The 12,509-nt window shown below is 39.2% G+C and overlaps 1 protein-coding gene across 3 annotated transcripts in view; it reads left to right on the top strand.

Annotated features, from left to right (window-relative positions):
* The window catches only part of nf1a (neurofibromin 1a), a 223,417-nt gene that overhangs the window by 106,808 nt on the left and 104,100 nt on the right, over positions 1-12,509 (top strand). For 2 of the 3 annotated variants that reach the window (XM_078245820.1, XM_078245822.1), the window contains exons 20-21: positions 298-687; positions 3,041-3,180. In XM_078245820.1, coding sequence (XP_078101946.1) covers positions 298-687; positions 3,041-3,180 — 530 coding nt within the window. The remainder of the gene's footprint in view (positions 1-297; positions 688-3,040; positions 3,181-12,509) is intronic. The other variant, XM_078245821.1, reaches the window with a different exon arrangement.

Raw genomic sequence — 12,509 nt, forward strand, 5'->3', positions numbered from 1 at the left:
GAGGCGGACTCTTTACATTATTTAACGTTTTACTAAAGTATACGTAGCTTCATACTTCTGAGACATTATACCTTGCCCAGCATCCTGCATCGGGTCAGTGACAAGCCAGGTTTAAAGTTGTCTCAAGTTCCTAAAAGACTCCCAAATTTTTAATCAGTCTTGCGTTGACCTTTAGGTGGGATTAAAGTGTACCTGTGCATTGTGGACATAGAGAAACTGTGTAGAATAATACATTCACAGATATAGCCTCTCTGGTGATGTGCTCCTGCAGTTCAGTGTTTCTGTGTCCCCCCACAGCAGGAGTGGATCAACATGACAGGCTTCCTGTGTGCTCTGGGTGGTGTTTGTCTCCAGCAGCGCAGCACCCCCAGCCTAGCGACCTACAGCCCACCTATGGGCCCCATGAGCGAGCGTAAACACTCCATGATCTCCATGGGCCCCTGTGATGTGTCCAACCCTGTGGCCTCAGCATCTTCCTGCTCCTCATTGGCCTCCAGCGAGACGCCAGTCAGCCGCTTCCTGGACCGGCTGCTGGCCCTGCTGGTGTGTGGTCACGACAGGGTCGGCCTCCATGTTCGCACAAATGTGAAAGACCTGCTGGGGCTGGAGCTCAGCCCCGCCCTCTACCCAATGCTCTTCAACAAGCTGAGGAACAGCATTGGCAAGTTCTTTGACACCCAGGGACCGGTGAGTGGAACTATGGTAGTGTTTGTAATAATATAACAATACTTCAAACGGTAACTCTTTATTTGAGAAATGTGCATAAGTCTGACATGACACTGTCATAAACATGAAGGGCTCTTTATAGATGTTTGTTGTCATTTGGTAAATTACTTTAAATGCAAAGTTGGCATTGTTTGTGTTATGAAAAATTAACCAAAACAGCAATGTCTGTGTTATGACAATTTGACATTAAACTAGACAACATTAGTGCCAGGAGCCAAACCAGGAAAGAAAACCACCTATGGGTACTATTTTCCCTGTCATCAAACTGGCCTCCTTTGTCAGTTTTGGAGGCTGTGTTTGGTCCCTTCTGGCTGCAGAGTGCTATTTGATTGGGTTTTCTGTAAAAACAGGAAGCTAGGGAGGGACTTGTCGCTTCGTGGATATTGATTGCCGTTTATAATAGCCAATAGCACTGAATGTGTTGTGTTCACCCGCCATCATGCTAGCATTTTAGCTCTCTCAGGCGGAACTGGGAGCTCCTAGTGAACAGGGCTGGAGTCGCCGGACCGGGACCAAACACAGCCTCCAAGACTGACAGAGGAGGCCAAACACGACTAAGGCTATGTTCACACCGCAAGTCTTAATGCTTAATTCGGATTTTTTGCTCAGATCATTACCTTTTAAAATGTGGCCTATATCAGACTCTAGTCTGAACTGTTTGTGGTTTCAAACTGACCCACATGCGCAAAAGAACAATAACAATGACATCAGACGCAGCACGCTGTTGCAATAAAGTTAGGGAGGTTATGGAGGAAGTAAGCATTTTTGCTTTTATTTCAAAATGTTTGTGTAATGGCAGCTGTAACATTAATGAGCAGGTGCTGAGGAGGAGAAGAATGAAGAGAAAGAGCCAAATTGGGTTACACTTTACTTGAAGTTTTCTACATAAGACATCTTTTAGTAAGTGTCATTCGGTTTTGTCATGACAAGTTATGGTTAGGGTTAATTCATGTTTCATGACTGTGTCATGACAGTGTCATGTCACTCTTATGTAGAAAACTTGTGTGTTACCCCAAATTGTCTATTTTGGCCTTTTGCGTGGTTATGGCTGCAAATTCATTACAGAGGTCTGTGTGCAGAGACGAAGCTAGGAGTGGTGGGACTGCGTTGTGAATAGCTTCACAGAGACGCAGTTTATTCAAAACTTTGTCAGTTTTTAATTTTACTCTCTGTGTCTAGGGCTAACTCCCGCCGGTGCATAATTGTGACAAATGTTGATGTAGATTGACGTAAAAGTCGCATCAAATCTGCCTTGGTTGTTCACACTGCGGCCGCATTGAAAAAAATCAGACCTGGGTCTGATTCAGGACCACATATGGAAGTGGTCCAAATCTGATTTGAAAAAATCAGATCTAGGCAAGATTTGAGTATTCACACTACTTCTGAAGAAGTCTGACCTGGTCACTTGACCCCAAAACAATCAGATTTGGGCCACTTTTGCCTGCAGTCTGAACATAGCCTAAAACAACTTTTGAACGTATACATGTTTCACCAAAACAAGTTCCTTCCTGAGGCTATTTTCCAGTGGCACCTGGGCTCTGTGCTGCACTTAGCGCCACCCATGACAATTTTGCCAATAAACCAGATCAAATTTTTCTCCCATCCCGGAATGCTGTGTAGACTAGCCAGACCCTCTTTTGTAGCGTTGTGGAGGAAGGTCTGGCAAAGAAAGACTAGCTCTTGGCACACCGGGGCTGAGTTAGCTAATAGGACAGCTGTACAGCAAACCTACGTAAAACTCCGTAAATCACCCCTGTACTATATTCCCTGTCGTCAAACTGGTCTTATAACATGTATGACATCTTAATGTAAAGTCCAAATTGTTTCACTTTAGTTGAGGTCAAGGGAATTATTCATGACACAATTATAATGGTCTCATGACAGATAATGTCAAAACCAACCATTTGACAGTTTAATGTTATGTTAACACATATAGCTAAATAGTTCCTTTCTTCTATTATTTAGTTAGTTTAGCTTTTACTAGATTATTAAAAAAACGAAATGTAATTGATGAGTGTTGTAAATTTAATACATTGTTGGTATGCAAATATTAACCTCATCCCAAATCTGTCTGTATTGATACATTGTTGGAGCAATAAAAAAAAGTAGTAATCCAAGATGAATTAGGTTTTCTAAGACTGATATGAATCTGTGGTTTCTGCCCCTCATCATTTCATGGCTTGCATATTCAGCTTTCCAAATCTGCACTATTTCTTATTCTTTCCATGGTCAGTTTTTTGTATTGGTTTGATATAGCTTAAAACCCCATTTGTGTTTCCATCTGACATGTACTCATTATTTCTCCTCTTTGCAGGTTCCTATTAATGACAATAACACCCAGTTTGTGGAGCAGACCATAGCCATCATGAAGAATCTGTTAGATAACCACACAGAGGGCAGCTCTGAACACCTGGGACAGGCCAGCATCGAGACCATGATGCTCAACCTGGTCAGGTCAGTACTTCCTGGTAGTATTTGGTTGGACTGCGGCAAAGCTAGCCTGTCTGAGCAAGTCAGTCACTGAGTGAGTGATGAAGGTACACCATTGCTCTTGAGTTTACTTTTAATGTTATCAAACAAAGAGAAAATGTTCTTCCTTCCTCCTAAAATAAAATCGTTTGCTGCTGCACCTGCAATGAAGAACTAGAAAATGCATTTCCTGCAGAAAATGCGTGGGAATGCTGAATAGCTGAATTGCTAAAGCTAAACTGGATGAATAGCTTAAATCTGTAAGAAGTTAAAGTAGTGATAATAGTTGAAAAAGTTTAAATCGTTTTAATAAGTATGAATTTCCTTAAAAAAGTTAAAAGCTGACACCAAACTGAATTGTTGGCTTTAAAAGTTCAACGATGCCATCGATGTAAAACATTGAGTTCTGAATGTATCTATTAAGTATGGAAGACTTACAAATGCTATGAGAAACATGTATTAAAATGCAGAAATAAAAAAAAAAAAATGTTTCAAAAATCTCAAATGGTTTGCACTGCTGAAAAACTTGGAATTTGAAATGTAATTCAGTAAGTAAGTCAGTTGGAAGCTGAACTGCATTACCTTAATAAGCTAACAGTCAAAAAACATTTCTATAAAAGTTGGAAGCTGAACTGTAATACCGTCAAAAGGAAGTTCCAATAAATTGACTAAAAAGGCTGTATTATTATCAGCCATATCCATTGCGTAGAACAAACAGCATGACCCTAAAGAGCTGAGAGGTGAATATATTGCCTGAAAAGAAGCGGGATATATACATGAAATCACAAATGACCCTGGAGGGAGTGAGAGAGAGAAAGGGAGGGAGGGAGGGAGGGAGGGAGAGAGAAGAAGGAGAGAGGAGGGAGGGAGGGAGAGAAGGGAGAGAGAGAGAGAGGGAGGGAGGGAGAGAGAAGAAGGGAGAGAGAGAGGGAGGGAGGGAGAGAGAAGAAGGGAGAGAGAGAGAGAGAGAGACACAGACAGACACAGACACATATAGACACAGATAGATACAGACACAGACAGACATAGACACAGATAGACACAGACATAGATAGACACAGACGAAGAGAGGGAGACAGGGAGAATGACAGACAGTAGTGGAATGCAAAAGATATAAACTAATGTTCATATTACTGCCAGTAGTATTCAATTCAACTGTCTGTGAAAGTGTTGTCATGGTAACGTATGACCAGTGAAAACACCCTTTGATGTCTGTGATGAGATCTCTTTCATCTTTAATCAGGTTAACGACCGTGTCACCTGCTGTTAAATTGCCACCTGTGCGCACACTGGAGCTATTCAAAGACACTTAGAGCAAGCTCTCAAATAAAGGCTCAGACTGCTAGAACGATAAGGGGTATCAGTCAAATGATGTAATCGTGACCATGACAAGGCCTTTATGAACACATCCATATAAAATTTATGTTGATAAACTTAAAAATGTGGGCGTATCAGCGATTTAAAAAAAAAGTGGTTCGCTCATGCGTTTCGCTGAGAAATGTGGAGAATGTTAAACAGGGCAGCGAATGGAGGAAGATGTGGAACTCTTGTCATTTGGAAGCTCACCGAGCCAAAAATATGTCATATTGTATAACTGAGCAAATTGGCTGAAACTAGACAAAAATACCTACGTTCTGATGTATAAATTATGCATGACAAGTAAATATTGTCGGTGTGAGAGCAATTCATAGAGAAGGGACAAAGATATTTCTTTTAAGGCTCTGTGCTCTGGCAATGACATCATCCACTCTAGCTGGCGCCATACACATTCAGTTTAAACGCAACAAAATCCTGAAATGATCACTAAACTTAAACACCTTTTTCACAAAAACTGTAAAAGATATCAAACTGAAAAGATATAGCCTAATACCTGAAGCTTTTTGTGAACATTTCAAAGTTTGTTTGGTGTCTGTAGGAGAAAGTACAAAGGAGCAGAATCTTTTGGGAGTGAAGAAGATTTTAATGTTAAAATAAAATGTTTAAAAGCTTAATATTTAAAAAAAGTATAAAGAGTAGAAAAAAAAGGTGAAGAAGTCCCATCATTAGCTGAAAGAGCTGAACATTTTAAAAGTTGAATGGTTTTAATAGCTGAAAGTATGCAGAAGTTACGGAGAGCCAAAAAAACGTACGGAATAAATAATAAGAAGAAGAAGACAGAAAAATAAAGAACAGAATAACAATAGTTGGAATGCTGTTGAACAGCATTCCCACTAATAAAGAACAGAATAACAATAGTTGGAATGCTGTTGAACAGCATTCCCACTAATAAAAATCGTTTGCTGCTGCACCTGCAATGAAGAACTAGAAAATGCATTTCCTGCAGAAAATGCGTGGGAATGCTGAATAGCTGAATTGCTAAAGCTAAACTGGATGAATAGCTTAAATCTGTAAGAAGTTAAAGTAGTGATAATAGTTGAAAAAGTTTAAATCGTTTTAATAAGTATGAATTTCCTTAAAAAGTTAAAAGCTGACACCAAACTGAATTGTTGGCTTTAAAAGTTCAACGATGCCATCGATGTAAAACATTGAGTTCTGAATGTATCTATTAAGTATGGAAGACTTACAAATGCTATGAGAAACATGTATTAAAATGCAGAAATAAAAAAAAATGTTTCAAAAATCTCAAATGGTTTGCACTGCTGAAAAACTTGGAATTTGAAATGTAATTCAGTAAGTAAGTCAGTTGGAAGCTGAACTGCATTACCTTAATAAGCTAACAGTCAAAAAACATTTCTATAAAAGTTGGAAGCTGAACTGTAATACCGTCAAAAGGAAGTTCCAATAAATTGACTAAAAAGGCTGTATTATTATCAGCCATATCCATTGCGTAGAACAAACAGCATGACCCTAAAGAGCTGAGAGGTGAATATATTGCCTGAAAAGAAGCGGGATATATACATGAAATCACAAATGACCCTGGAGGGAGTGAGAGAGAGAAAGGGAGGGAGGGAGGGAGAGAGAAGAAGGGAGAGAGGGAGGGAGGGAGGGAGAGAGAAGAAGGGAGAGAGAGAGGGAGGGAGGGAGAGAGAAGAAGGGAGAGAGAGAGGGAGGGAGGGAGAGAGAAGAAGGGAGAGAGAGAGAGAGAGAGACACAGACAGACACAGACACATATAGACACAGATAGATACAGACACAGACAGACATAGACACAGATAGACACAGACATAGATAGACACAGACGAAGAGAGGGAGACAGGGAGAATGACAGACAGTAGTGGAATGCAAAAGATATAAACTAATGTTCATATTACTGCCAGTAGTATTCAATTCAACTGTCTGTGAAAGTGTTGTCATGGTAACGTATGACCAGTGAAAACACCCTTTGATGTCTGTGATGAGATCTCTTTCATCTTTAATCAGGTTAACGACCGTGTCACCTGCTGTTAAATTGCCACCTGTGCGCACACTGGAGCTATTCAAAGACACTTAGAGCAAGCTCTCAAATAAAGGCTCAGACTGCTAGAACGATAAGGGGTATCAGTCAAATGATGTAATCGTGACCATGACAAGGCCTTTATGAACACATCCATATAAAATGTATGTTGATAAACTTAAAAATGTGGGCGTATCAGCGATTTAAAAAAAAAAAAAGTGGTTCGCTCTGCGTTTCGCTGAGAAATGTGGAGAATGTTAAACAGGGCAGCGAATGGAGGAAGATGTGGAACTCTTGTCATTTGGAAGCTCACCGAGCCAAAAATATGTCATATTGTATAACTGAGCAAATTGGCTGAAACTAGACAAAAATACCTACGTTCTGATGTATAAATTATGCATGACAAGTAAATATTGTCGGTGTGAGAGCAATTCATAGAGAAGGGGCAAAGATATTTCTTTTAAGGCTCTGTGCTCTGGCAATGACATCATCCACTCTAGCTGGCGCCATACACATTCAGTTTAAACGCAACAAAATCCTGAAATGATCACTAAACTTAAACACCTTTTTCACAAAAACTGTAAAAGATATCAAACTGAAAAGATATAGCCTAATACCTGAAGCTTTTGTGAACATTTCAAAGTTTGTTTGGTGTCTGTAGGAGAAAGTACAAAGGAGCAGAATCTTTTGGGAGTGAAGAAGATTTTAATGTTAAAATAAAATGTTTAAAAGCTTAATATTTAAAAAAGTATAAAGAGTAGAAAAAAAGGTGAAGAAGTCCCATCATTAGCTGAAAGAGCTGAACATTTTAAAAGTTGAATGGTTTTAATAGCTGAAAGTATGCAGAAGTTACGGAGAGCCAAAAAACGTACGGAATAAATAAGAAGAAGACAGAAAAATAAAGAACAGAATAACAATAGTTGGAATGCTGTTGAACAGCATTCCCACTAATAAAGAACAGAATAACAATAGTTGGAATGCTGTTGAACAGCATTCCCACTAATAAAGAACAGAATAACAATAGTTGGAATGCTGTTGAACAGCATTCCCACTAATAAATGGATGGCATATATATAGCTTTTTTCTAGTCTTTACAACTACTCAAAGCAGTTTACACACACACTACAGGCACCATTTACCATTCACACACACATGCATACCTTGGTGGCCAAGGCTGCCATCAGATAAACATTCATCCATATTCAGCATCGGGAGAAATTCAAGGTTCCGTGTCTTGCCCATGGCCATGTAGACTCTAGGGCTGGGACGATTCGTCGACATAGTCGACGTAATCGATTACATAAATGCGTCGACACAAATAATTTGCGTCAGCACGTCACGTGTAGAAATCTATAAATAACCGGCTGCCCCCAGCAACAGTGCAACTGCGCAAGTATAGATTCCTCGCAAGTTCAACAACACGTTGAGAAAAAGGCTCGCACAAGGTCTTCTAAAGTGTGGGAGTATTTTACTCTTAATGCCAACAACAACATGGTAATTTGTAGACTTTGTAAAATGCATCCCTGAGTCAGGATAACAGCAGCAAAACACCGTAAGTTCTGCTCACCTTTTTGTCCCTTTCCCTCCCAAGTAGAGTTTAGATTCTCTGCCCGAGCCCGAGCCTGAACTTGACCCACGGGCTGTGTTGGGCCCATATGTCCCACCACTATCCTCAGGCCGGGCCCTTCATCGAGTATTTGGGTTTTTTAAATCATTACTTTATTAGCCTAATTGGGTGGGGAGAAAGCTATGGCTCTCCAGCTTCTCCCGTAGCTCTGGGTATATGTCCTGCAATGTGTCGGGCTGGGCTGGGCTCGGACACAACGTGCACTGTAGACGTGTGCGATTATCAACATAGTGACACGGAATGTGCCCCACTATGACTTAACATAAAGCATCATCAAACGCTGTCAGTCTGCAGTGTTATTTTTTTGGTTTACCGTCATAATGAGTGACCCAATCGATTACAGACTGTTATATTAGATACTCTGCAACTTGCCTTATGTTGGATTTATTTGATACATCTGATTTCATAAAATTGCACTTTTTTATTGTAAGATTAAAGGGAGAAGAGCTTGGATGTTAATCAAGAGCTTATTCATTATTTTACCTACTACTGTTAAAAAAAAGCAAATACAGGCTACTCTTTTTGCACTTGCTCTGTTTACTTTAAGTTTTTATTTTTGTATTCCTCCTGAAAGTGACTTTATTTTGTTGTTGGATTGATAACCTACATCTGGCTTTAGGTTGCACTACAAATTCATTTTACTTGAACAGTGCAGTGTTAAACAATTTTAAAGCGCCCATATAATGCTCATTTTCAGGTTCATAATTGTATTTTAAGGTTGTACCAGAATAGGTTTACATGGTTTAATTTTCAAAAAACACCATATTTTTGTTGTACTGCACAGCTCTCTCTCACTGCTGCAGATCCTCTTTTCACCTGGTCTCTGTTTTAGCTACAGAGTGAGACCTCTTTTCTTCTTCTTCTGTACTATCTTTGATTGCACTCGCACATGCGCAGTAGCTCAGATGTAGATCATGTCAGCTAGCCAGCTCCATAGACAGTAAAAGAGAGGCTGTTTCTCCAACTTCGGTCAGTTACAAGGCAGGATAGCTGGGAGACTTCTAAATGGGGGCGCACATGTAAGTAGTTCTTTTGTAGATTATGGTGAATTTGTGTGTGTTGTAGCAGTGCTTTACTATTGAGAACGAGGTGGCATGCTAGCTAACAGTTGCGGTTAGCCAGCTTGTTTCTGCTTGTGATGTCACAAGCCGTGCCGATTTTGAATAGCTCACCCGGAGACTGAAGGCAAGACACATTCAGAAACCGTATCTCACTCAAAACAGCATGGATGGATTTTTTTCAAAGTTTGTATGCGTGTGGAAGCACCAGAGACACAAAAGAACACCCCAAATCCCAGAAAGTGTTTTTTTTCATAATATGGGCACTTTAATAAATAGAGATTTAAACCTTATTGAAATTTGTTTTGTGTAAATTGTTAATAATTGAGCATTGGGAAAATAATCGCTAATTGAAAAATGAATCGTTAGATTAATCGAAAAATTAATTGTTAGATTAGTCGACTAATCGAAAAAATAATCGCTAGATTAATCGTTTAAAAAATAATCGTTTGGGACAGCCCTAGTAGACTCCAAGGATCGAACCAGCGACCTTCCAGTTGGGAGACGACAGCTCTATTACCTGAGCCACAGCCGCCCACTAGAAGGAGAATAAAACTATAAGAGCGTCTGTCTCCACAAAATGAATATGTTGAGTGTTTGATGGTTATTTATTTGTGCTTTAGAATGTAATCGAGAGCGTACTGTACAATGAGGAATTGTACAGTATGCAGGTCGTATCTGAATTGTCATGACCAGGGAACAACCCGTGTTAACTGGCTTGGTTTGAATTGACAAATGAAGGGTTGAACATGGGTGTTAGAATAATTTATATTATCAAATAATAGACAGGACCACTGAAGTTATATCAATGTTCATTTTTACTAGTGAACACAAGGAGGCAGTTACAGAACTCACATGAGTACAGAAGTGACCTAACGAAAAGCTCTCTACAGCTGAATGGGTGTGCATAACACTGACATGACACTGTCATAACCATGACAAGTTGCATTTGGTAAATTATGACACTTTTAATGCAATGTTGGTATTGTTTGAAATGTTTGTTATGACAACCTGACATTAAGAAAAGACAATACAAGGTAACACTTTACTTGAAGGTATCCACATTTGAGTGACATGACACTGTCATGACTGTGTCACCCTAACTCTTACCATAACTTGTTATGACAAAAACCGAATGACACTTACTAAAAGAAGCGTTGTCATAAACGTTTATGACTTGTTTATAATGTTTATGACGCGTTCATGACAGTGTCATGTCACTCTTATGTAGATACCTTCAAGTAAAGTGTAACCCAATATAACCTGCCAATGTCTTTTTTATGACAACTTGACATGAACCTAGACAACATTGCCATGCTAGCAGTATAGCTGACTCCAGGGAGTCACGTCGGGACTGGGAGCTCTAAGTGAACACGGCTGGAGTTGCAGGACTGCGACCAAACATAGGCTGCGGTCGAATAGTCAATTTTGCTTTGGAAGGTTCCAAACGGACTGAAATGACCCAGAAGTAGTTAAGTGGCTGCCATGATAAGAGCCGTTCGAATTGTCTAAGTGATAAGGAGAGGTGCTTCAATGCTTCATTAGTTACCTCCTTTAGCATAGGATATACTGGACCATCCTTTACGAAAGGAAAGGAGATATTGCCGTCCCACAAGTCCTTGCGGCAGCAAAATTTAAAGCAATGCATTACCATTTCGCTGTTTATAATCAATGTAATGTGTAATTCTGTACGCACCGTGCATACATTTTATTTTCTGTGAGACATTTCTAATAACACATCTAATAATAATGATTATGTACTTTATGGCACTGTTTGAGTGGTTTAACCGGTAATGCGAGAACTTTACTCTCCAACGTGTAAAATTACAGTGAGCATTTATTGACAGAACTGTGAATGAATGGATCACTGAATCCAAAGTTACAAAGCGCACCGGACACTGGTTTATTTTTAGCCCAGAGCAGCGTCTGAAACAAATTCACCTGTTTGCCCCTCATGGGTTATTTTAATATATATGTATTAGGGCTGTCAAAATAACGCGTTAATTTCGATTAATTAATCTGAAAAAAAATAACGTGTTAAAAAAATTAACGCAGATTAATCCATTCCATATTGACGTTTGCATACAGATGAAAATCTGGTGCCACTGATATGTCTGCGCTTCTCTCTGATGCTCTGAAACAGACATTACAGGAAACACAAACCCCGCTGCATGTGACACTAGTTAACACAATACTCAACAGCAGCTAACGTTAGCCTACCGCTAGCTAGTAGCTGGACACAGTTAAAATGCTGACAGCTAACGCTAAATGGTGTAAAGTTTGACTATTTTACTGTAGAGGATTCAACACCGGTATGTAACAATCTGCAGCTGCCGTCGGAGAAACAACACAGCCGGTGCGTTCAATGAAACTGGTAAACTACACCCTCGTGGTGCATTTGAAGTTATTGTAAATGTCCTTTTCTGTCTGGTTGTTTTTGTCGTTCAACAGCAATTTACTAGTGAAATAAGTTGTTATACATTATTATTAAATCATTTAATTTTGACCATATGGCCTTAGCAATAAACAAGCCGTTCTTTAATGTCACCAACTGTTGTTTAGTACCCTTTTTTTTTTCTTTCTTTTTTTACTTTCTTAAAAAGTATCGGTTCAGGCACTGTTAATTATGTATGCGATTAATTTCGATTAATTAATCACAGAGTATGTAATTATTTATATTAAATTTTTTAATCGATTGACAGCCCTAATATATATATATATAGTTAAAAAGTCACTACAAATATGACCACATTATTTTGATCATGTGTGAAAGTAGGAATATTATGTGAGAATGTGCAGATCGGCTCTGACGGCATTCGAATCAATTCCCTTAAATCAACCACCCAAAAAAGTATTTGCACCCTCTCTATTGTGGTGATGAATGAGTGTTTTGTTTAAAGATTTACTGTAATGATTAGAGAGGCTGCTTTCAGTAACTGTAAACATTTCCAAGCGCGCAGTAATGTCACTGTAGCTGATATCATGGAATATTTAAACAGCAAAACTAAAAACTGTAGATAACATAACTCAACTTTTAGGTTCTGAAATAATCAATAGAGTTACGCTGCTGACTGCTGTCCTCGTACATAAATGCGCACAGCAGCAGCAGACAGCTCTGCTGTGTTTACACTTTAGAGAATATTGTCCTCTATAATGTATTTCTTTCACCCACCCGCAACCATGTAACCCTTATAACATTTAATATGTACAGTAGATTTGTAGGCAAAACACGTTCTGCTTATCTTGCATACATGTA

The sequence above is a fragment of the Sander vitreus genome, chromosome 3 (genome assembly GCF_031162955.1).
Source record: "Sander vitreus isolate 19-12246 chromosome 3, sanVit1, whole genome shotgun sequence".
Lineage (NCBI taxonomy): Eukaryota > Metazoa > Chordata > Actinopteri > Perciformes > Percidae > Sander > Sander vitreus.